Source organism: Saimiri boliviensis, chromosome 12 (genome assembly GCF_048565385.1).
Source record: "Saimiri boliviensis isolate mSaiBol1 chromosome 12, mSaiBol1.pri, whole genome shotgun sequence".
NCBI lineage: Eukaryota > Metazoa > Chordata > Mammalia > Primates > Cebidae > Saimiri > Saimiri boliviensis.
In genome coordinates, this window is record NC_133460.1 from 96,672,448 (window position 1) to 96,699,231 (window position 26,784).

At 38.5% G+C, this 26,784-nt stretch overlaps 1 protein-coding gene across 4 annotated transcripts in view; it reads right to left on the reverse strand.

The window, feature by feature from the left end:
• Positions 1 to 2,186: 2,186 nt before the first annotated feature.
• The window catches only part of GPAM (glycerol-3-phosphate acyltransferase, mitochondrial), a 62,639-nt gene continuing 38,041 nt past the window's right edge, over positions 2,187 to 26,784 (reverse strand). For all 4 annotated transcript variants that reach the window (XM_003922202.4, XM_074382877.1, XM_074382878.1 and 1 more), the window contains 17 exons: positions 26,280 to 26,393; positions 24,343 to 24,489; positions 23,631 to 23,727; positions 22,853 to 22,989; positions 19,490 to 19,589; positions 18,956 to 19,168; positions 17,045 to 17,158; positions 15,211 to 15,296; positions 14,385 to 14,500; positions 12,385 to 12,455; positions 11,330 to 11,594; positions 10,641 to 10,783; positions 9,374 to 9,451; positions 8,308 to 8,448; positions 6,723 to 6,912; positions 5,533 to 5,591; positions 2,187 to 4,592 (listed from right to left, as the gene is read on the reverse strand). In XM_003922202.4, coding sequence (XP_003922251.1) covers positions 4,476 to 4,592; positions 5,533 to 5,591; positions 6,723 to 6,912; positions 8,308 to 8,448; positions 9,374 to 9,451; positions 10,641 to 10,783; positions 11,330 to 11,594; positions 12,385 to 12,455; positions 14,385 to 14,500; positions 15,211 to 15,296; positions 17,045 to 17,158; positions 18,956 to 19,168; positions 19,490 to 19,589; positions 22,853 to 22,989; positions 23,631 to 23,727; positions 24,343 to 24,489; positions 26,280 to 26,393 — 2,188 coding nt within the window. In that variant the 3' untranslated portion in view covers positions 2,187 to 4,475. The remainder of the gene's footprint in view (positions 4,593 to 5,532; positions 5,592 to 6,722; positions 6,913 to 8,307; positions 8,449 to 9,373; positions 9,452 to 10,640; positions 10,784 to 11,329; positions 11,595 to 12,384; positions 12,456 to 14,384; positions 14,501 to 15,210; positions 15,297 to 17,044; positions 17,159 to 18,955; positions 19,169 to 19,489; positions 19,590 to 22,852; positions 22,990 to 23,630; positions 23,728 to 24,342; positions 24,490 to 26,279; positions 26,394 to 26,784) is intronic.

The following is a 26,784-nucleotide window of genomic DNA, read 5'->3' on the forward strand; positions in this document are numbered from 1 at the left end:
TCCACTTACCTAGTGGCTATCAGTTAGAATTTAGCTACAATAAAAGGAAGGTAACCTCTTGCAGCAGCAAGAGACTTGCTAATGCAAAGAATGAATGTGCCAGGATAAGGGCACAGTCACAGCAACAACATCACAGAGGAAATCAGAAGGGTTCAAAGTCTAGGGAGAGGGGTTGGCTGGAGAATGGCTGGGATGGTCTTGGGCATCAATCAGTTTCACAGTCACATCATGCATCCAAATGACACAGACATTATCAGCAGGAATACCTCTACCACTGTTCCCAGAGCACTATGGAGATCAGGCTGTATTTGAGAACTTTTAAAGAATCCACAAAATCTATCTGTGCTCTGATAAAAGAAAGAATTTTCTAGTCAAAAAAGTAAACTAATACTGTTTGATCCACTCTGATAAACTGGCGGAAACACTTTTTATAAACTTAAATATGTAAAACTATAACAAGCACCAAGCTTAAAGAAATCTTTACAAAAACCCAAAGAATCTCTCTAGAATATGGATATTTACTAAATAAAAGGAGAGCAACAGCTAAGTAGACCTACATCTCCAAATGCTTGATCAAATTTGGAAAGCTGCACATCAATAATAAAAGCATGTACTGTAGGGTCATACATTTATGGAAGCTATCATTAAGCATTTTAATAAGTTTCTATGTAAAGTCAGAAAAGATAATTGTTTGTCTAATGATTTATGTAAGAAACTGTTTTAAATACAAAGCCAACACATCAAGAATATGTTAATTTTTTGGTTTATTAAAACAAATCTACATTTTCTGTGTTTCTTGCAATACATTAACAAGCATAAAAATCAATCAGCATTTCCAAGTATGTTTTGCTCACAAAATCACGCAGTATTTCACAGTACCTTACGGTAATTCTTTTTACAACAATCTTAACATTTCTTTGTACATAGGCAAATAGTTTAATACCTTCCATCAAAACATTTCACAGCTTGAGATGTTCAGAAATAAGGTCAAGAATCTCTTTCAAATGCAATCATTAGTTTGTATTAAACTAAAATGCCAGATGGCAAGTCTCAGGTTTCTAAGAAGTTTTAAAAAAACGGGTTTACAGCCCATAGTAAGTCTTATAAACCTCAACAATAGGTCCTGTCATGTCTAAACACTACAACTACCTGTCGATAAAAATCTGCATTCCATTGTACAATACTTTCTTCTAGATCTGAATTAAAACCTCATTTACCGCAATTCATCCATGCATTCTGATACTTTCAGTGAAAAGGCCAGGATCGTTGGGGCTGTTCTATCAAAGGAAAGAGCTCCAATCACCTATATTATAATTTTCTGTGCTTATTTTCTCTAGGGGAGGAAATACACACCTATTCATCGCAACACTGGATGTTACAAAACGCATGCAAATTCTGCCCCCGTGCCATCTGTTCATTACTGTTTTGTCTCCTTAAAGAACTATCTAACATAGTGTTTCCCAAAATGTTCTCCACAGGACATGAATGAGAGGTTCATAGATATCCCAAAGGAGAAAAATGTCCTGGTGTCAAAACAGTTTGGGCAATGCTGGGTTAAACAGTTTTCAATGCTGGATGCCAAGCCCTTACTGCGCTAAAGTGCATTGTAAGTTTCCATGTGCAAACTTAGTTTCCCAGCAACACCATTTCTATAACACACTGATGAACATCTCACAGAGCACTCACATTACATGGAGCACTATGGGAGATGCTTTTTCCCATCCAGGTTACTGGAAATTCCACAATCTGAGCTTACATTCATTGTAATCCCAGAAATATTTTCTCCACTTACCCTCATGACTTTGTGAGAATTAACAGATCTCGGAAGGAAGGCTCGATGCCTTCTCAGTTAGCAGTTCTACATACTTCACACTGGTTTTTGCCTTTGTTTTTCATGCAATTTTAAGAGTGCAAAAATGCCTTACTCTCTTCTGAATCATTTAGGACATTCTCATTTTTAAAAACAGAGTAGTTTCATATTGCTTAATATTGTGAGTGTGTGTGTGTGTGTGTGTGTGTGTACGTGTCTGTGTGTTTTTAACTTGACTCACAGTCTTCCCCTGAAGGGCATGCATTTCATGTTATAGAAATGCAATAAAGTAAACTGTAATAAATTATTTACAAGCACCTAGTTTGTTTAACCTTATGCGGAAGCTATTGCTGTTGGAAAACAATGAGAATGTATCTTTAGCAAAACGGTGCATCTGGAAGCTTTATTGTGAAGATGCTTTGCTTTTTTTTTTTTTTTTTTCAGTCATGAGGCACTGAAGAATGAGTTGTGCTGAAATTAACTCAAAGGTCAGCTTGTCTGGATGAGCCTAACTTTGGTTGAGATTTTTCTCCCTTAAAAAAGATTTTCAAAGCACCAGTTAATTACAAAAAGCATGCATATTTATCCTCACAGTGAGTTAAGTGGTGAGAGCTAGTAAATCATACATTGCATTCCCCAAAGCATCTGATCGAACTTCTAGAAAACAAAACCAACCAAAAGGGAAAATAATGCAAGAGAAGCCATATTTTTTCTGCTCAGGCTGGCAAAGCAGCAGCTCTTTGTAGCAGTGACAGGCAGGGCAGAGTATCCACTGGGAACTGAGTCCCAATCTTGACTAATGGTGAGTTTGGGTAATCCTTAATCTACAACTTAAAGGATGAAAAAAAGAGACTAGTGAAATGTTTGGTTTCCCCTGATAAGGGGAACACCCAAGGGAACACACAAGACTCCCTGGGTATCCTCCAAAGTAGCCAAGAAAAAGACGTGTTCTTCTACCCTACTCAGTAAAATGGAATGCTAAAATGTGACATCTTATTTAACAAAGTTACTACAGCTGACAATGACTTAATGGTACATGAATTCCTATAAAGAAAAAATGTATTTTAAATGCAGAACTTGAGAGGGATCACAACAGCATCGCATTATTGCTATGAATTTCAAACATGATATTTCATACAATGTGAAATATCAATCATCATCCATCCCTCTCCCAAAACACACGTTATTTATGAGATACTATTAGTATTTAAAATCCAAGCTTACGGAGGTTACAAACTTAATTCTCAGTACTTTTATACTAAATTCAAAGAACCTGTATAACACTCATCTAAAAGAATTCTTAATTCCATAATATCTTAAAGATAAGCAACAGTAAACTGTTAGAAAATGTTTTAACATTACATGATCTTTAAGAAATCACCATAATTATAATAATAAACTAATAATTATGCTCCCTGCTCACAAAAGGCACCTACCTATTATGAACAGATCATTTTTCATAATTATTTACCACTATGTGGCACAAGGGTTTAGGCATATAACCCATAAAAATTTGTTAAAAGCCATGGTTTTTCCTCAAAGCTAAAAATCCATAAATGCTTCTAACCATTACCAGTCAGTAGGGCCACCACATACATAAACTGGACAGGCTGTGCCCTGCGCAACTTGGGTGGGCACCAGTCACCTGGACTGGGGTGCAGTGCACACAATGTGTGTGCAGTACAGAAGTCCTCATCAGTGGTCTGCAGCCAGAGCGCTATATTCTAACACAGTCTGTCAGCCCAAGCTAATCAAGTTAGGAAAGTTGCTATTTGGTTGGTGGACTTCCAAGAAACAGCTGTACCTGTGAGAAGCAGGTGTTACCTGAGGGCTAGGATGGGGTACAGACATAAAACAGAAGGGTTCTAAATACTTGCTGGTCATTTAAAACTCAATGGCACTTTTTTATAGGAGCAAAAGCTTTCAATACCAGTTTTCTGGCCAAGTTTACCTAGAATTTTGCCAGCTAAATTAACTTCCTCACGTCAGCTATTTGATTACAATATCTCAGTTCCTGACCTAAACTAATATTGTCTGTTTTCACATAGCTCTTAAAAACATTTTCTAAATCTGACTGCAAAGGACAGCACAGTGATACCTGGGTGTGATATGTATCAGTCCATTCATTTATAAAGCACTTTAGGATAAAAGGTGCTCCCGTTAAAAATGTAGCTACTATTGACAAAGATAAAACTGAGAAAGAGTGAATGAATTAAATTATTTTTAAAGACAGCATTCACCATTAGCCAGAAAATATACTAACAAATTACCCGACAGCATTAAGAATATCATACAAGATTCAGTTCTAGAACACAGCTACATGTCTGTGTCCATCACAGTAATTAGTCCTTAAAAGCTGGACTTAAAATGTAAGTCTTTAATAAACTCCAAAATAATTTACTGAGATTTCGTCTTGTAGTCTACCGATTAGGAGTTGTGAATAGAGGCTGAGGTCTCCTCAGGTGTTATCTCCAGGCTTCTGTGTCGACGCAGAGCTGGGAAGATCACAGAACCATGGAGGGAGAAGGCACTTGTCTTCCAGGAGGTCACTTGGGGACAGGGCAGGCCTGACCTTGTGACGGCACCTTCAACTCTCAAGCCAGAAGCTGGTACCTACAAGGGACTCATCTTACGACCTTCACTTGCCAGCAGTGCCACACGTTACCTACAGCACCACAAAACTCAGAATATATTCTAGAAGTTTTTGCCGGTTGCATTGAGGTAGAAAAGTGCTGCTCAGTTCTAAAACAGACACTCTCTTTTGTTTGGTCTCCTTGAAAACCTAAAGAAAAAGTTTAGATTAAATTAAAGGCAAAAAAAAACCCCACCCATTTCTATTACTAACCTGACCTGTGGTATGCTAGACCTCAGAAGGCAGTAAAGGCACACAAAACCGTATCGTGGTTTTAAGTATGTATGCATGTGTGAGTGTGAGTATGGGGTGGGAGTTACCAATGCAAGCAAGGTTTTTTGTTTTGGAATAGAGGTCAACCAATATTCTAAAATTTCAACCAACATAACTACACTATAAAATGCCTTAGGATCAAGTTATAAACAGTCCCTCAAAAAGGCCCCTAGTCTCTCTATGGACTCACATTCCCCATGAATCATGAAAGTAAAGGACACCTGAGGATACTTCTAGGAATACTTATAAAAATACAAGAAAGTAACTAAAAATCATATAGAATAATTAAGAGCCAGGATTGTGGTACATGTTGAGCATTCCTAATATAAAAATCAAAAATCTGAAGTACTCCCACATCTGAAACGTTTTGAACACCAATATGGGGCTCAAAAGACATGTTCATTAGAGCATTTTGGGTTTTGGATTAGCGATGTTCAACCTGTAAGTATAAGGCATGTATTCCAAAATAAAAATAAAAATAAATCTGAAATCCAAAATACTTCTGGTCCCAACATTTCAGATAAGAGATATTCAACCTGTAGCATCTTGAAACATATTGATACTAGTTATATATAACAGTTTGGGAATAGATGTGAACTTAGTAAATTCCAGAACATTCAAATAAATCTGCACTGATGGGCTTCAGCTTCAACACAGCCCTATCCATCCTACATGCCCCATTCCCAAAAGTGCCTTTATCATTAAACCAGCAGAAGCCGCTCTTCTCGGGGTCTACCCCACCACAAAGGCAGCTCAAACAGACTAGACCTAAAGAGAACAGAAGACAGCTTTTGTACCATAAATGGTGGACACCTACCCCAATATCCTTAAATATTTTCACAGCATTCTTCACCAGACAATATGTGGCACTCTCAGCTGGAGAGAGAAAATAAAACCCCATCAAATGATTATGCCCAACAAATCATGACAATCCCAATACCCACAGTAAGAAAGTATGGGGAGCTAAAAAGAGAATGAGGGCAAGTCAGCAGACAGGGGTGGGGCCCCACTTCTACGGCCGGCAATCTGTGAGGTCTCAGATGACTTGCTGCTTCTTTAAAGCTACTCTGTCCTCTCTTGAGGTAAAAAAACAAAGGGAGAGGGAGAGAAAGGGGGGTGTAGAGAGAGAAATACGGAGGAATGGAGGGAAGTAGAAATACCTCAACCATCCACCCTGCAGGACTTTTGTGAGAATCAAACGAGACGGTGTATAAGTATTCTTTAAGCTATACGGTGGTACACACATAATTCCTACATCGGTGGAAGCAGACAAAGCATAGGCCTAGAGGTTAGGAAATAAGAATTCTGATCCCAAGATTACCCATTAACTAGCTGTGTGACCTTAGGTATTTTCCACATCTATAAAATGAGGTGATTAGATTAGATTCCTTCTGGCTCTAAAGATTGATTCAAAGTAGATTCAGCTTCAAATTACAACTGTAGAAAATACTACTCCCACCCCAATCATAATTCCTAAAACAAACAAGACAGAGTGCTGGCCAAGACGTACAGCAAGTGAAACACACACTGTTGGTGGGAGTACAAATTGGTATAACCACTTGGAAATTGTTTGGCGGTATCTACTAAAGCTGAATATGCCCAGAGCCTACAACCAGGCAGTTCTGTCCCCACAGATATGCTGTATATAGGGGCACAGATGTTCAACAAAAGACATATTCAAACATGCTCACAGCAACACTGTTCAAAGCAGCTGTGAACTGAAAATGACCCAAATATCCATCAACAGTGGAATGAAAATGTGGTAAACATTTATACAATGGAACACTACACAACAAGAACAATGGAACGACTGTATGAATCTCAAATATAATGTTACATGAAAAAAGCCAGATGTAAGTGTGTATGACTGTATCATTCAACTTACATAACATACCAAAGAGTCAGAGGTCAGGATAAGTTTGCATTTTTCCAATTTTCTACAATTAGCGAATTTCTGTAATCAATAAAACAAAGATTTTAAAAAAACCAAATAGTGACTTAACATACCATATACTGCAACATTTCTTTCTGTTCTGGTTATTAGGTATTTGTGCAACTTCTGCAGATATTCAGGTTCCGGAACAGGACCGCTGAAGTTGTGAACAAAGATGGCAGCAGAGCTGTAGGCCTCCAGCAAAGGCCCCAGGAGCCTCTGTAAGAAGGTGATAAACTGCTGGTGCTCCTTGGATTGGCTCACCTGAGAGAGCAAAAGCAGGAGATGAAGTCATGAGGAAGTGACGAGAGACACGAAACAGGTGGACAGAGGACTTTCTCTGGAGAGCCAGTAACATGAGAAGATGGCCACGCACCCCAGTACTACCTGAAAGCGGCCCACTGCCCCTCACGCAGAGAACCTCTGCTGGAAAAAACTGCTGGCTTTCAAACGTTCTTCATTGCCATCACTCACTTTTTTTTAATAGTATTTAAGGCTTGTGTTCATTGAACAGCCATCTAGAAGAAATTTTCATAACTGAATGCCATAATTACGATATGTTATTGTCACTGAAAATAGTTGCTCTTAAGACCAGGCCCTCCACAGTTTGAAACCTGGGCTCAACCGTCACTCAAGTCTGCAAAAAGGCCAATGGGAGACCACCAAGACCATCTCAGTCCTTCTTCAGCACCTATTCCCTGCCTCCCCTAAACGGCCTTTGCCCACAGTACAGTACTGTGAGGAATGATGGCCACCATGACGAGTGCTTTATGGCTGGGAGGCTCTCACTGGACCTACCCAAAACACGTTGGTTCAGTGAAACCCCTCTATAGCAGGCATCCCCAAACTTTTTACACAGGGGGCCAGTTCACTGTCCCTCAGACCGTTGGAGGGCTGCCACATACTGTACTGCTGTCACTGACCACCAATGAAAGAGGTGCCCCTTCCTGAAGTGCGGCGGGGGGCTGGATAAATGGCGTCAGAGGGCCGCATGCGGCCCGCGGGCCGTAGTTTGGGGACGCCTGCTCTAGAGTGTGAAAGCAAGATCACCGCCCAATCTTGAAACTAATACCATCCAAGTGAAAAAGAAGACAATTCTAACTGTCAAAAAAGGGTTAGGTTAGGGTTAGGGTCTTCAGAAAAGATGGGTCATTACTACTAAGTTCTAAAATTATAAATTAAACAAAATTGATTTTTCTAAAAAGGGACAATTTTTTTTAATCTAAATTTTCTCCTATAATGGTATTTGTTTTAACTGACTGCAAAGTGCTTAATGTATGACATTTTTGGAGGGATAGCAAGACTGACTCAAAAAAAGCAATCAGGCCGATGGCAGCTCAACAGCAAAACTGCTGCCTCATGAGGGGTGCAGGTACAGGGAAACAGGTATGCACCTGTGTATTTCATAAAAGGGTGATGAAAGTCTCATCTATGACATTCATCCTCCTGACTTTTCAGACTCTCCTTTCCTTTTCTACTTAAACTGACTAAAGTACTAATTCAACTCAAACAGTCTGAGTGTCTTGACCACATAGGAGGTACCAGAGCTAGTTGGGGTTCTTTAGATATGAAGACATCACCAGGGCTCCAGCTGATTTCACTGCAACATAAACTCCAGCACATCCCTGTCATATCCACTAGAATTCTTCACCAAAGTACCTTCAGGTAGCAATCTCGCTGTTCCTCCCCAAAGTCACTGTCTTCATCTTCTTCGTCACTTCTCCAAGACAAAGGTTCAGGAAGCTTCTTGTCCCACTGCTGCTCAGCAAGACTAGGACTGATATCTTCCTGGTCATCTTGCTAGGTCAAGGAGATGATGGATAGTAAATAAATATGCACTGGCACACAAACTGCCCAGTGGAGCCAGGACAAGGCAGTCCTCTTCTCTGGCCCTTCCTGGCTCTTCTCTGTTTAGCCATTCATAATGTCAATCCACTTCCCTTCCAAACTCAAACTCAGGGGACAAAAAAAAAAGAGTGGGTAGGAGGGGAGAGCTACCAGAAAGATCATATAAAAGCACCCCCACATATTCTTAATTGATATCTACTTTTCCAGGCCATCCCCTCTACACCAAATCTACCTAAATTAAAACAATCTCAAAAATGAAAACTGCAGATGTGCAAGCTACAAGCACACTGACAGGTGTAATGTCTCGACTTAGCACACAAACCTCTGGATGTCACACAATCGATTCAGGATATGTTTTAGACAACACCACTTACAAATAGAAACCAAAATATTAAATAACCCCAAAGGATACTTCCTCTCCCTATTCTTATTTTTTGCATCTCTACATGTGAACATAACTATATACCAGATGTAATTATTGGTTGGTTTATTTATATATTTATGAGACTGAATCTCACTCTGTTGCCCGGGCTGGAGTCCAGTGGCATGACCTCAGTTCACTGCAACCTCTGCCTCTCAGGTTCAAGTAATTCTCATGCCTCAGCCTCCCAAGTAGCTGGAATTTACAGGCATGTGCCACCATGACCAGCTAATTTTTGTATTTTTAGGAAAGACAGGGCTTTGCAATGTTGGCCAGGCTGGTTTTAAACTCCTGACCTCAGGTGATCCACCCACTTTGGCCTTCCAAACTGGTGGGATTACAGGCATACACCACTGAGCCTGGCCAATTACTGGTTTAAATAAGTGGCAGAAAAGATAAGGGAATGAAGAACAAGTAATGTCATCAAGGCAAATAAAGAAAAGCTCTTCCTCTTACCTCCGCCACTGTAAGAATGCCATACTGGATAAACTTTCCTACTGTTTCATGGCAAACTTGGTAAAATGTCTGGCAAGGCTGAAAAGAAAAGTCATTTAAATGTAAATGCCACCATTTTATCCTTTTTGAAGGCAGAAAAAAATGGTACAAGGTAGCTGCCATATCCTTCCATTCTTTTACCTCCCTCACCCCATTGGGTAAAGTCGTGTGATTCCCAATGCCCAACCTCTTGATACACACACGGTCATGGACAAAGCCTGAGAAGAAACCTCTGTCACTGACTGGCGGAGCACCCAATGCTGCACCACCTGCAAAGGGTACACCTGAGCTCGGTGCTCTCCCCACACCCACACTGTGGCAAGCCCTCTGAAGGCTGCTTATCAGTCCCCCACTATCCATTTCTTTTACTTTATAAGACAATTTCTCTGCAGAAGTTATCTTATAATAAACACTGTACACAAAAGTGGTGAATGAGGAAATACAACACTGGAATAGGTAAACAAAAACCAAGGAAAGGGAAAGGTCAGTCTTAGGAGTCTTATCTGCCCTCATCCCTCCCAATCCACCACCCAAGGTTCATGCAAAACAGATTCCCCAACAGCAACACTACTACACCTCACACAAAGGATAGTGTGGAGGGGGCGCTACTCCCAACACATGTACTCATCTCATCAACATTCAAGACACAGTCATACAAAGGAAAATACCAGAATTCAAATAAAATATGAATTCTACACGTTGATGAATTTGAAAAAAAAGAAATCTACTGCTTAATACATATGTCTCATGATAAATGCCTAAAAGTGTTTGGGTATATAATGTACATGCTCATGAGTACTGCGTGGCTTTGATTTCCTCTCTTGTAAATTGAGAGGGGTTGAATAGATGATTTTTAAGGATGCTTCTGACTCTTAACGTCTGTGGTTCCATCATCTACAGGTGGGTAGGTTAATGATTTACAAACCACTGACCCAGTGCCTCATACACAATACGTGCTCACGAGCTTTGGCTGTGACTGCTGAGAACACTGACCAATCTGTCCTATCATGGCTCATAGCTGCAGAATGGATTCAGTGGAACAATGAGCCAAAGAGCAAACCAAGATAGGAAATGACATACTGGTTTGGTGGTCATTGAAATCCAGGAGTGGAATATAAAGTGTCAACAATGGGCTGAACATTCTCTAACAGAAAAACACAGGGGGTTTATGTTTTCATGAAAACACTCAAGAAAAGAGACCAGACAACACTGAAGAGTCTTCACTCACCAGCGAGATAGTGCCTTCATTGGAGAGAAGGTAGCACAGGCTGGCCGCCTTCCGCACAAGCTGCTCCTGGCTGATCAGGTTAGGTGGGGTGCCAGCGGGCTCCCCCAATCCCCTCTTGTTCAGAACTGCATAAAGGCTGCAAGCTAAGAAAAGCAAAGCAACAATGAAGTTGCCAGCTCTAAGTCTCCAAGAAAAACTTCAACTGGTTTGAATAACCTTAAGACACTGTTAATACATCAAAAATAATGGTCTGTATTTGCTGGAGAAATTTAAGTAAATCCCACGATTCAATTCTTGATTCCATATGATCCTAACTCCATCAAAACCTTCTCCAATGACATGAGCCCCCTGTCCTCTCCTTCCTCTCTTCTCCTATCACAAATGAGATCCTCCACTCACTTTGCTGCCCTGTATGTGTCTCATCTCAGTTAGATTTTCAGCTCCTGGATAGCAAGACACTCTGCCTTTCCTAATCAGGATAACACTATACAAATGGTAATTCAGAACTACTCATTGTAGTTATGAACAGTGATATAACAGGAGATTACATTTTCATTTGGAAACTAAAAATATAGCCACATTCCCTTAAGCAAGGGGCTATCACCCAAATTAAAGCAGATACCACTATGTGTTTTAGGCTCTTTTACTGGCCATGAAAATTGCTGAAAATATTTCAAGGCCTGACATACCTATGATGGCCTCCATGATAAAGACATGAAGTACCCCATTGCTGTAGAAGTTGAGTTCAAAGACTGATGGGACAGTTGTGCTGGGGGTGATAAAAAACTCATCGTTCCTGCTAGTGTGGGTGATTGTGACACAATTTCCCAGCAGCTGTATGGCATGCATTACTACATCTTCTGAATTTCCTGAGAACCCCAAGTCAAAATCACGAGCCAGGACTTCCTCTTTCATCACAAAGAAGTCTTCCACCAATGTGGAGAGATCGATTCCCTAAAGAGACAAAAACAGTATCATGACAGTGGAAACCTACTTTCCAAAAAGCTGAGAGGCCAGCACTCCAAGACTTTCTCCTTGCCTTGGCTTTCCTGCAGCTCACTGCTGGCACATAGAGGAGGGCCAGAACACCAATGCAGAGTGAGCCAGAAAACTGCTTAAAAAGCTGGTCCTCCAGGAATGACACATGCTAGTGAACACTCCAGCCATGACATATGATATGCGCTAAGATCACAAAGGGGAAAAAAAAGCCATCTGCAAGTAAGAAGTGCTTATTTTTTAGCAAGATTCCCTTCATTTTAAATATTTATCTGACAAATATTTATTGGGTGCCTATATATACTGGCACTGCGTTTGGTAGTGAGAACATGACGGGACAAGACTGGTGTGGTTTCTCCAATCATAAAGCTTAAACAAATGTATTTTGGGAGGGTAAAGGATGGATTCTAAAATGCCAGTCAATTCATTTGAAAAGCATCTGCTATCAGTATACATCTACATGTTAATGAAATAGAACTTATTTACATTATTAATCAAGCAATGTCTTAGTACTACATATATTAAGCAGTCTGGTTTTGTTTCGCTTTGTTTTTTAATGTGGACTCTTCCTCCACCAAGTTGATAAACTCCTTTGGACAGGGTCCTTAGCTTATTTTACTGTTTATCTCATAGTTACCAGCCAGGAGTGTGCCAAATCGGCCTCCTGAATATGTATTATATGTATTTGAGCAGCTGATAAAACATTCTCCTGCTTCCTACTTAACTGCAGGTGGCACTGCACACATACCTGCCTGTGTCTGTAGAGGAGCAGGCAAGCCACAATGTGTGTGGACATAATGGCACAGGACTTGCTAGCAGCTGGAAGGCAAACACAAAGCTTTATTTAGTTGTACTTTTTTCAAATATAGCTGAACTTATTTGAAATATCTAAATTTTAAACAGGAGTATTTAAAACTATAAAAGTCTTCTATCACATTTCCAGTAAGTGTGATTTACCAACAGAAAGTTATAATATCACAGTGTTCTGGTACAATGGAACCTCATTAGAGATCACTATTCATCATATAACAGGCTAAGACCAGTCCACCTCCAGGCCAATGGAACTTAATTTCTGAATGAAGAAGAGACACTCTTATTGAAATATAAGACCCAAAGTACAAGCCTGTTTGAGTTACTACAGGATTTCCCATTTCCATATTCCCTGACTTGCACCCACTTGCTATCTATTATAACTACAACTCCACCCTTCTTGCTGGTATTCCCCATGTTAAAAGGAAAGTGTAGTAGAAGGGTAACAGCTGACTTGAAGTCAGGAAAATCTGAGTTCAAATCCTAACTTACTCACTAACTTCATGACTTGGGGCAAATTACTTACATTTCTGGCCTCATGTTTCTCATTGGTAAAATGGAAATACTACCCTAGCTCATTAGACTGTGTAAGAACAAAATGATTGGCCCAGCACAGGAGCTACAGTCATGGGTGCTCAATATGTTTGCGTTTCCTCTTTCAACCTGACCGGGAGGTAAGAAAGAAGGGCACAGAAACACACTTGAGAATAACTAGAGTGCACAACCCAACACTGCAACACTGTGAATTTGCATAAAATTATAATTATATAAATCAAATCTGAGAACATCCATGGAGTAATAATCTGAAATCACAATAACATTTGTGAGTTTTCTAAGATAACAATAAATTTATGAATACTTCATTCATCACTCATAATTGAAGTTGTCTCCAGTATTTAAAAAAGTACTCAGTACTATATGTATAGCTATTAAAAATATTTATAAAGAATTTTTAAATATTAATACATACGTTATAAATAGAAAGCAGCATAATACAAAACTGTAAAAAAATATTTTGAAAGACTACATAGCAACACCACTGGTTATTTCAGTACTGGGTTTTTGCTATCTATTTCATCTTTATGTTCCAACTTTTCAACAATAAGTTATTATTTTTTGTATCCAGATTTTAAGCAGGAGAGAGACGTAATCAAATGTGCTTGAGAAAGAATCCTCTGGCCCAAAGTTAAGCAGGAATAGCAGCCCCCAGAACAGGAGGAGCAAGGTGAAGGAGGGAGGGCTCCCCAGTAGCACCGGCAGGAGATGCTAAGAGTATCACCAGGGTCCTGGCCCAGAGAATAGCAAGAAAAAAATCGCAACCGGGCTAAGCAGGACGCTGCCTTGGGATTTTAAAGCAGCCTCCATGACAGGATACAACTATACAACTTGGAACTTAAAGAAGACTGAACTCACACTCCTCTCTGGGTTCACTTTAATTATTTGTGTACAACCATCCCACTGACAACAGCATGAGCTTGTTGAGTGCAGAACCATTAATTATTCATTTTGTATTCTCCATGGCTAAGGGAAAGCTTTATAGAAAGCTACTCATATTTGCTGCATTATGAAAACTTATGGGGTCAAAGGAGAAATGGACATACAACTATAAATCTAGATGTTGTAGCACAAATTAGTTCAAATAAAATATAATGATAAGCAACAGAGGCAACAAATCATTTTAATAATACTATCTTTAAAAAGCACAAAAAACTACCACATGCACACCTACTAATTACCAGACACTGTATAAGATGTTTAACTCATATTATCTCAATCTCCATGGTATCACCTGCTTTCTAATAACTCAGCTCTTACCACCTGTGAATTAATAGAACCTGAAGTAGAAACTAACCACAGCAGATCCCAAAACCTGTATAGTTTGCACTGCACTATGATGAATCTTAATTGCAGAATTAAAGGGTTTGGTATTCTACTTACTGAAGAGAATATGCTCAGCCAGATTTGCAATCAATCTCCTTCGTAGGGATTCATCTGTTGCATTTCTGGACTCATTAATGGACGTGTCTCTACCTTCATCAGCAGCATCACTGGGTCTGAAAAGTGTTTTGAAAAATCAACCCACAACCACACTCTTTTACAAGGCAAACTATGTGGAATTGATCTTTAAATAAATTAGATACTTTAAATTGCAACATACTTTAAATCCAAACCACATATAGATGATTTCTATGGGTTGTTTTCCTCCATAACATACCGTATTATGGCCAGGTCAAAATATGTTATTTAGTTATGACTAAACAGTCTGTTGATACATCATTTCCAAAACCACCGACAGAAAAATAGATAAAGCAAGATGCCCTACTTTAAAACATTTTTTAAAATTCAGCACTTCCACATATTAAGGGAAGGGCTTCATATTCAATTTCCCTAAGTTGAAATTCAATTTGAATTCTGAAAAATTCAAACAGCAGAATTCTTTTATACATTTCACTTACATACAATACGAATAACCTACTACCAAAAAAAAAATCACTTCAAGCATTCAAAAAGCATAAAACAAATAAGAATTCCTATATGATTCACAAAATAAAAAAGATTTTACAAGCAAATAATTAAAAACACCCTCCAAACTAATATGAAAACATGTCATCTCAACATCCCTTATTGGACCAAGGGAAAAGTTACCTGACTAAAGAAGTGAAAATAAGAATGTACACATTATTAATAAGGTTAATCCATGAAATACAAGAAATAACAGATGTTTAGTGGCTTAATTCATGTAAAAATATTCTACAAATTTTACCTTGAAGGAAGTATAGCTGGTAACAACGCTTGCTCCAGAGAAAGTGGAGCAGATGCAGGTTTCTGACTTTGGCTTTCTAAATATTCCTGGAGAAAAAAAATACAACATGATCATTTACTCTCACTTTCCCACCAACATATAAAATACAATTTCATCTTCCAAAGGTTAAAAGGGAGTTGTTTATAAAATAAGCCATGCTATAAAACATGGAAAATACTCTCTATATCCCAAGCTACCTTTGGAAGTCCAGAATGACTCAAGAATGTTGCTAAGCATGAAACTGAACTTAAGAACTGAAGACCCAAAGAATAGGATGCTCAAACAAAATCATTTTAAAATTAAAAGAAAATTCTTACCTTTTCTCACACATCTTCATAAAATTGACATTCCCAATATCATTAATAGTGATAACAGACATAATCATACTTAAAAATCATCTGGCAACCCAAGGGTCACATTATTTTCAAAAGAACCTCAATCTAAAAGCAAATTATAACAAGATAGAGGAGCTATGTGACTGTTTAAAAAACAAAGAAAAAGAAAAGTGGCAAGAAATGATGAGACTCTAAAAGATCAAGCATTTAAGGCCAGCAAGCATCTACCACAGCAGCTGGAGTCTCCTAAAGTGAAGCCAGGAAGTTGAATAAAAGGATGCGGGACCTTCTGCTCCTTATCCCTGGGCTCCCTACTTCTGTACCCATTCTTCTCCTTCTCCTTACAATTTGAATATCTTAAGAATTTACAACAGCAAGGACTTCGGTGACCGGCCAGCCCCAGACTTTCAATGAGGATGGCACTATCCCTTGGATGTGTGGGTACTGGATTCTACACAGTAGGACACAGAGAGCATCACCCTAAATGCCAAATTTACCCAGCTTTGGCTGGGCATGGTGGCTCACGCCTGTAATCCTAGCACTTTCAGAAGCCAAGGCAGGCAATTCTCCTGAGGTCGGGAGTTCAGAAGCAGCCTGGCAGACATGGTGAAACCCCGTCTCTACTAAAAATATAAAAATTAGCCAGGTGTGGTAGAAGGCACCTGTAATGACCAGCTACTTGGGAGGCTGACGCAGGAGAATCACTTGAACCCAGGGGGCGGAGGCTGCAGTGAGCTGAGATTGTGCCACTGCACTCCATCCTGGGTAACAAGAGCACAAAACACCATATCAAAAAAAAAAAAAAAAAGTTTACCCAGATTTTATGGGAGCTGTTTGGAAAAATTTCCCCTAAACACAATTTTAAAAAATAAGATATAAATACATATTATAAAGGCACATGAAAGATTCACATGAATTTTTATTTTTTACAATTATTCATTTATTCATTCATCCATCTCAAAATGGTTTTTTGACTATTGGGGGTTTTTAATTGATATATAACAGTTGTACATATTTTGGGGTACATGTGATATTTTGATACCTATATACAACATGTAATGATAAAATCAGGGTATTTGGCATAACCATCACCTCAAACACTTACCTTTTTTGTATATGCTGGGAATATTACAATTCTTTTCTTTTACTTATTTTGAAATATACAATAAGTTACTGTTAAGTATAATTTCCCTACTATACTGTCAAATAGATTGTCATGAATTAAATAATAGCAATAAATGTTGAGCCTGATATCTTCCCAAAAGAGAAATTCACTCTCCTTTGTCAATAGGCAAATTTTGTGGAAAAATGTAGGAAACACCACCTTCGTCATAGTCCTCATTTTACGGGAGAGCAAACTGCAGCCCCACATTACACAGAGAGGTGCTGTTAAGAGTCAGGACTGGAACCCCTGACTCAAGTCGATGCTTCAACATGGTTTCATTTCAATAGACACTCACCTTTAAGGAAAATGGCTGTGCAAAGTCCACTCGGACACAACCATAGTTTTTTCGTAACATTCTAATAACACCTCTTGCTACACTCCACAGGCTCTCATTCTTCTTAGGTTTGCCCTAAATTCCAGTGAGAATAACATAGTGAGAAAGCCAACACATACACAAACATTCTATTATCCACAGAATAATTTGTTTCATGGAAACTGTAAGTTCATCTTGAAAACGAACAATGAATGAAGAAGGAAAGGAAGGAGTCATTAACTGCGGCCTGTCAGAAAATGTTTGGTATTCAAAGATGCTAAAAGATGTAATTGTGTCATTGGGAGATATAATTCAGTCAATGAAAAATGAAACATCTAATGCTATTTCATTTAGTATAACGGTCACACAATTCACAAAAATACAACTGCAAACTAACAAAGGAAAAATTGACATAACCTGGAAAAGTGTTCTGTGGTTCTTAAACAAAAATCAAACTTCAAAGAGGCCATTTATCTGAGGTCTGATGATCCCCAGAGTCTAAATATCTAATATTAGCCAAGTAATTGCAAATCCAGCCTCACAGCAGCCTTTGAACTGAGTATTCATTCAGTAGGCACCTAATATCTATTATACATAAGGCACAATGACAGGACATATAATGGACACAGACTCATAAATGAACTTGCGAGACACAGTCAGAATGAGCAGGGTACACATCAAGGACAGATTCACAGAACACAAGAAGAGTGCCATGCAAATCATATCACTTCGTTTGTAAGCCTAACAATTTCTAAAGCCTCTTGAATTTCTGACATGTGTGGAGGCATAAGCTTGAAATAAGTACTTCACCCCAAATTTCTGCAATAAATAATAACAAAACTAAATACCACTGGAACTCTTAACTGCTGATTGGAGTGGTAAGTTGGTAAAACCATTCTGATAAAAGTGGTTGGCAGTACCTACTACAGCTGAAAATACACATTTTTTAATGACCCATCAGTTCTTCTCCTAGGCACATACCCAACAAAATGAATGTATGTGGTCATCAAGAAAAAATACACAAGCATGATTACAGACAAACATTTTGCTAACAGTAAAATAAATTGTGGTATTCTCATACACTGGAATACTACACAGCTATGAGAAGGAACAAACTACATGCAACAATGTGGATGAATCTCACAAACAACCGCTTCAGCAAAGGAAACCAGATGCGTACAGATCACATATTATCCAATTTATGTAAGAGCAAAAATAGGCAAAACTAACCCAGTGTGTAAGAAATTAAATTAATGATTATCCTTGAGGGGATAAAGATAGGAGATGCACCAGGAGGGTTTCAGAGGTCCTGGTAATATTGTTCCTTGATCTGGGTGCTACTTGCATAGATGTATTCACTTTGTGATAATTCAAGCTACATGCTTATGATTTGTATACTCTTTTGTTAACTATCATACGTCAATAAAAAGGTGTATTGAAAAAGTTATTGCTACTTCTCAAATTAATTTGTAGCTGTTTTCACCACCATGACCCCTACCAGTTCTTCAAGCCCAATTTAAAATATGCACATTATCAGTAAGCCCTGGGTAGAACAAACCACAGATAACCTTCCACAGCAGAGATGGCAACGTGGTGACAAGTCTTCTCCCACTTCCCAATCCCCTGACCAAGGTTAGCACTGATAAATCTAACCATGTCATTTCTGCCAAGCTCAGGAAGACACCATATAAGCACTACTATTCAAGTTAATAATAGGGCATGAAAGCTACTCACTGTGCCCACCCCGTCACATTTCATACAATGCTTTAAACATAGGGAGTACCAAAAAAAAAAAAAAGCTTAGTTAATTCTAAAAGCAAATCCAAATTCTAAAAGTTAAATCTAAAAGCAAAACTTGATAAACGAAGACAATTTTTGTGGAGGTACCCTTACCAGTTGTTCGCCATTGTAGTGACCTTCGATAATACGATCATAGGAGATTCCAACAGGTATTACCAAGAGGTCTGGGATGACATTGGTAGACAGAGTATCTACTACAACTGACAAAAGTCCTGCCCGAGCACAGGAGGTTTTTCCACTCCTAGAACGCGTGCCTTCCAGGAATATCTCTAAGAACTGCTGCTGCCGAAGTAATTCAACAATATGCTAGGATATGAGAAGAAAGTAAAACATGAATTCAAGACCACTCAACTTAGAATGAGCTCAGAAAAATTAAATCTTAAAAAGCAAAACAGAAAAATATAACTTCACTGCTGACAAAGTATCTTATTCACACTATTAAAGCAGCTCCTCCATGCTCTATTTTGGTAATAACAACAACAACAACAAAATCACCAAGCTTAAGCAATAATCACTCAAGTTACCCAAATAGTAGTTTCTTAAAAATCCGAACTCAATAGCATCATTTTTGCTTTTCCTGTGATAACCAACACAATGGCTCTAAGGATAATTAGCAATCATACATACCCCATGGAGCAAAGCTCTATAGAGAACATCTTTCCGCCCATCTGGTGTTTCATCGAGCCTTCGTCGTATGAAGAAGCCCCCAAGCTTATGGATCAAGGTACTACAAATTCAGAATGCATGAATTATTTATGAAGAGAAATGTAAAAAGAATACTCACATTCCAAGTTAATTCAAAACATTTGCCAATTGGATATAAGCCATATGTGCTGTATGAGCTGCTGACAGTAAAAATGCAGGCATTTTTTCATTTTCCATATATTGACGTGTTTCATTTAAATTGTTCATCAGTCTTTGGGATATCACTGTGTAAAATGAACCTCTATGACATGTGTTCTAAGCCAAAAGGAGTTTGCATGACATATTACCATAAAGGTGATAGTATAAATTTTAAGAGGATTATGTAACACTTCTAAATTTTAAAATCCTGCCCAGGGTCTGAAGACACTGACCCTTAGATATCCTGCAATTTGCTCATGGCATGTTTACTACAAAATGAATATGATGTTTATCATAAAAGCTCCTTGGGGGAAATTTTCTCAAATAATTATTGCTTATAGGGGGGTCCTTGTAATAATTTTATCCAACTGAAAATAATTGCATTCAACTGAAACCACGCATAACCATCTTTCCAAAACATAACATGAAACAAAAATATGCTTCATTTGCACATACACAGGCATAAAACAATTCTTTTTCCATTCCCATGTCTCTTTCTACAACACTAATTTTGATATGAAGTTGAAATCGTCTAAGTCAATCTTTCCAAACTCACAGCCTCCTATTCTTTTCAAGTGATACAAATGTTAATATATATATGTTATTATATATATATATATATATTATATAAATGTTAATAAATATATATTTTTGGGGTATAGCAGTGGTCCCCAACCTCAGGACCACAGACCAATACCAGTTCCTGGCCTGTTAGGAACGGGCCACACAGCAGAAGACGAGTAGCAGGAGAGCAAGCAAAGCTTCATCTGTATTTACAGCTACTCCCCGTTGGTAGCATTACCCCCTGAGCTCCGCCTCCTGTCAGATCAGCAGTAGCATTAAATTCTCATAGGAGTGCAAATCCTGATGTAAACTGCACCTGAGGGATCTAGGTTGTGCATTCCTTATAAGACTCTAAATGCCTGATGATCTGTCACTGTCTTCCATCACTCCCCGGTGGGACCGTCTAGTGATTCTACGTTATGATGAGTTGTGTAATAATTACTTTATATATTACAATGTAATAATAATATAAATAAAGTGCACAATAAACGTAAAGTGCTGGAATCATTCCAAAACCATCCTCCCCATCCCTGTGGTCTGTGGAAATTGTCTTCCATGAAACCGGTCCCTGGTGCCAAAAAGGTTGGGGACCGCTGCTCTACAGTAAACACAAGGAGTCCACAGTAAGTTGTTGCCAAAACTTAGTCATCACCCTTTGACAGTAAAACTCTGCAGAATAAATTCATAATGAATGAGATGAGCCATTCACAAAAACAACACCTGAGAAGTGGTTTGTGAATGGGGAGGCTGTCATGTAACAGAAGAAAGCTGCACGAAAACAGGCTGGGTTATCTACAGCCTGCTGTGTCTGAAGGACAGATGAGCTACGCAATGGCTGGCACAGAGTCCATGAAAGGGAAAGCTGGATTATAAAAAACTATCAGTGTTTATTAAGTAGTTCCAAGAAATCCTAGTTGAGAACCAAATGCGGAGGAAATGGGTATAGGAAATAGTCTAATTACAAGAGAAGCAAGGGCTCTCTAGAGCCCCAACAGAACAGTCCTCTTCCCTTTAAGTCTATGCCCACCAGAAACTTCCAAATGATTTTCTAATTCAGTTTCCCAGGTTCCTTGGTCCTGGGAAGAGGTACCCTGGAGAGTAAACACAGATATTCCAATTCTTGGAAAAGCACATCTACCCTATAGGGTCATATCACACTCTATTGTATTATCCATTCAGCTATGTGAAGGCAAGGACTATGTATTTTGTTCTCTCTTGCCTAAAGCACTGCTGGATACATATCACTGACTGCATGAATGCATGGCTTCTCTTTAGGTGGTCACAGGAGTCTGGTTAGCTACAGAACTCTGAAAGCCTAGAGAACTCTGAACCAAGGGATCAAGGAGCTCCTTAGATTGTGATACTGAGGACACAGCACACAAAGGTGACGAATGCCATCTTGTGAAGCTCTACTGCACAACCTTTCCTTTCCTAAAGCCAGCCCACTTGCCTTCTAGTCTCTTCCTAAATTCATGCTCCTCTTACCCACTCTCTACCCACAGAGCTGATGTTAGAGTTGCTTTGTGCTTTCAGGTTTGAAACTTTAACTTCCTAAACCAGCTCAACCAGTTCCTCACCAATTCCTTGGTGGTGATCAGACCTACCATCTACCCAGTTTCCTAGGTGGTAAACACCTGGGAATCTTGTTACTTCCTCTCTCTCTCTATTGAGCCCCCATATGGACTAGCACTGGGTCTTATAAATTCAAGCTACTAAATACTTTAAAATCTAAGCCCTCCTGTCCAAAAGCATTACTATACTTTTAATTCAGGCCTGCATTATCTTCTGCCTAAACTATCTAAATGGAATCAGAATTGATTTCATTCTTTCTAATCCAGAATGACCTTGCAAAATACAAATCTGAACACGCCATTTCTCAAGTACAGGACAGACTCTAATCTCTTGGCTTAGAAATTGTTTTGATCTGGCTCTCACTACCTATGCAGCTACCACCTTCAGTCTCTGATCCTTCCCAATGCATCCCATATTCCCCCCTTACCTAATTGTCCATCACTTCCCAACCATATCATGCTCCTGTATCTCTGCATTTGCACAGACTATTTCCTGCAAATGGAATGCATTGAGGAAAACCTCTAAAAAACCTTTAAAAAGCTGAAAACCTCTAAAAGACACCTTTCACATTATACTGTACTTTTTACGTGGCTCTAGCTCTACTAAATTATGAGGTCAAAGTACCAAGTATGGTTATCTTTATACCAGTAACCCCTCTCCCACATCGCTGCCCCCTCCCTGGCCACACAACTCCTTACTGCTGAGCCTGGTACAATACTTTGCTATCTTGCCTTTCTAATTGCCTTTTATCTATTTGATAAATAATGGCCGTAAAGTTTAGGGAGTCACAGTTCACCAAGTATCCCACATAAAATACATAAATAATGGTGACAGTCTTAATGCAATTTTTGTATCTCCAAATTTTACACAATAAATATGTATCACTTTTATAATAAAAGAAAAAGTGCTAATGTCATCCTTACAATAAGATATATCCAAAGGTATAATTTTAAAAACCCAAAAATTCAAAACATAATCTTTTTAGTTCCTTAAATCTCAAGCTCATCTTACCTGAAGATTGGGATGTTGAGATTATTGCCTGAAGCAATGTATGGTGCTTTGATGTTATGGCAGAAGAGAATGAAAGTGAGCAGCAGATAGTCAATATGGGATCTATGAACTGGTAGAAATATAAGCGGCAAATTCGTCTAGCAAAGGGAAAAATGCCAAATTTAAAATTCAAATGTAAAATTCAATCACACTTTGCAACTGCATATTTGGCTAGAGTCACTCAAACACTGGCTAATTAGTGACTCACTCTTTAAAAACATTTTCCAATAATATGAACTTCCTTCAATGTAATACTTACCGAGCTAAAAATAAAAGCAACTATAACAACAGAAATCAGTTGGGGAAAGAAGAGCAATCAAGAGTTCCAGTTGACCTACACATTTTCTGAGAAGCAGCTCTACTGATATAAAAAGAGCACAGCTTATGGAGTCAGGCTTGGATTGGTTTGAAATCCAGGGCAAGTCACTTATTATCTGCCACTTGAAACAACCTATTTATCTATCTGTGTCTCTATTGCTTCATCTACAAAATAGAGATTGTTCTACCAGATTTTCAGGGTTGTTGCAAGGTAACTTACAAAAGGAATCCTGCATATTGCTGGTAAGAACTCCCATTTCTCCTCCCCAAACACACAGCTACTGAAGTTACCACAAATAAGGAAAATCTCCCAAATGAGTTGAAATACACAACAGCACACAAGAGAACATTTCCACAAGAACTCTAAAAGCACTCTACAAAGGAGGGGAAAACGGGGCCATATATTCACAGAAATTCTTGCCTCAGTTGCAGCTTTAACCATCTCAAGTTGACCTTTGTGAATTTGAATGTTCCAAAAGAAGCTGTTGAACAGTTTTAACAGCACCCACCCAGTCAGTCTGAAACAAAGTACAAACAAAAAACATAAATGTACACACATATATTTGTATATACTATTGACTTCTGTCTACTTAAATTTCTGGACCTACAACCTAAACGTACTTGTAAATGACTTTGTGTGTGTGTTTACATGCGTGCCTGTGTATTTGAACTGCTGGATTAGACCTAACTTTATATATATACAACTTACAGAAGTATCCCTTTATTATGGACTACAATCATATATCACTCTAATAACACTTGATACTGCAGAAGCAAATGACCAAGGCAAACGAATATTTATTGAGCAGAATGATGCCTCTGATGCATGCAAACCACTCCTTTTATGACTCGGTTATGTCAAAGTTGGTTCACAACTAGTCTAGATGAGCAGATGTCAATTGTAATACACTGGCTGCTATCAATTAACAGAGAGGAAGGTACCTTCAAGCCTAACACAGTGCTACTTTGCATGAAAGCTGAATAAGAATATAAACAAGAGTTTAATTCAATATCAGGATTCATTAAAACATTTTTTGGGCAAAGAACTGTGCTAGGAAAGTTCAATAATTCAGTCTTATTTGCTCAAATCACCATGACTGTGACTGAAAGCTTTTTGCCTTGCTTTTTAATACCTGATCATTGCTGGTGAGACGGTGGCAACCATTTCTTGAAGAATCCTTCTAGCTTTCTTTTTCACTTTGTTAAGGGCTTTTGATTGTTGCTGGGCAGAACCATCAGGGTTTAATTCAGCAGCCACTTCTGCAATTGCCTCTTGTACTCTGGTATGAAAATGGAGAGACGATGTAACTGGTTCTCATTCTATATTCAGTATTTTCTAAACTGCAGTTATAAATCCCCAAACAAAATGTACGTTCTCTTTGAAATGTGATAATATGAAAGAATAAGCTCAAGCTAAAAGTGCTCTTTCTGGTTATTAAAGACACTGGCTCCTATCAATTAACAGAGATAGGAGAGGTAGGGACATTCACTGATATTCCTAAATCAATGAATCTCTGAGGAATCTGAAAAGCAGACTGAAGAATTTAATTCAAATGTACTGGGTGACAACTCTATGAATCTGAATGTTCCCATTAAAGTGTGAGAGATGCAAAATTGCCTTCTAGCAGAAGAGAGTAAAGGAAAGGTTATCCCTTTAGGCACGTAATTCAGAGGTATCCAAAACTCTACTACCAAATCAATGTGTGATTTTTCTTTTGAAGACCTAATTTACTATTAACTCTATTGTGACTCCGTTAGTAAAACTATACGTAAAACACTGGGAGGGATCAAAAATGGACATAAATATTTATAAATATTTTTTCAACTCAAACCAGTAATGTTTAAAAGACACAGCTCAAGATCTAAAGGGTACAGCACATAGTAATAAGCGGTGAGATAAAAGGAAACATTTAATCCAGTTTTATAAATCTTCCAGTTGACTTAGGGGAAAAAGCATGAGGTCCAACCTCCTTCAACCACTTCTAACATCCCAGTTACTAGTCAAAACATCAGGATGAAATAAACATACTTGAAGGTTTTAACAAGAAAAGAGAATATATAATAATCTAAGAGTTTCAAATAATGGTGTTTTCTCCCACTGGTGTTGATTTTGGACTAGTGAAGTAGAGCAAAATTCCACAGAGCCCCACATTTCACTAATACAAAAAGACCAATACCAAAGGACATGAATGCACCCCAAGTCTATTTCTTAAAAAGCATTAATTGCATCCTGGCCCGGAATGTTTCCACAAGTCATTACCATGACTGGTGCATCTCTATTATCAACTACTCACTCATTCATTGAAGAAGTATTTCTTGAGTATGTACTACGTGCCATCCCTGTTCAGGCCTTAACAAACATAACACAGAATCTACAAACGACTCTTGAGAAGTCAAAGCAGGCTTTTAAGTCACCCTGGTTTCCTGCTCCCCAGATCCACGTAGACCTCTAAAACTGGCCACACCAATGAGGCCAGTATTCTAGAATAAACATTCTAGAGTATGGGAGTTTGGAACACCTTCACCCAAACTCTCACGCTGTAGAATGTGTATTTCCCCTTCCACCTGAGTTCCAGCCAATCTCTAGCATTTGTAACCAAGCTCCTGTGAGAGCAAAGGCAGTATCTCATTCTCTCAAGATTTCTAGCAATGACGAATTTCGAGTACAAAAATTTCTACCTAGGTAGTCAGTAACTGGCAACAATATCAAACTGATTTCTCTTTTGGCTATAAAATAGGAAATACAGTGTCTCCAACATTTATATTACAGAAAACAGAGAACTCTAGAAATATATGCATCTCTGAACTCCTATTTGCCTTTCATGTTTTAGAAACCCATTTAATTATTAATCCACAAAACAAGACTACCATTCCCTCATGGCACTGTCACCAAAGCATCTGTTCTCCTTAGTTTCCTTTGGAACTTAACATTTAATGTTTGGAAATGTGAACACTTCTTGAGATATACTCCCAAAGAAACTAAAAGTTACTAAGGAGAATTACTTCCCCCTCCCACTCCTACCACCCCTCCCTGCCTCTGCCCACCTTTACACCTATGCCCCGCCCTTACCTACTGCTGTCCAGCACATTTTCAGTCACGTTGGTGGCAAACATGCCCTTATGCACATCTCGCTCTTGAATAAAAAGAACATAAGAAAGGCATCTTGCAAGCCATCCCCGGTGTCTGTAATGTGAAAATGATTTAGCAGAGAAGTAGTATAGGTACACCTAAAACAAGTCGCTTAAATTATAAACTAATTTTGCGCCCATTAAAAACAAGGCCTAATGTCATCTATTTCTGAGATTTAGGGTTCTCCTATAACAAATTCTCCTTAGTCACTCAGAATGCTGTGCAGCCAATTTTATTAATGTACTCACAGCTAAAGCTGAAACTTGGAATTTGTGTATTAATGTTTGAATAGTGTTACTGTGCTGAATAACCCTATATAAAAACAAAAGAAATAAGAACATTTGGCTTTATTAGTACGATTAAAAAGGCAAAAATGTGTAATGCTGTATACATATAAGCTATATCTATTCTGATAAACCATACAGTTTATAGTTATAGCTATGGG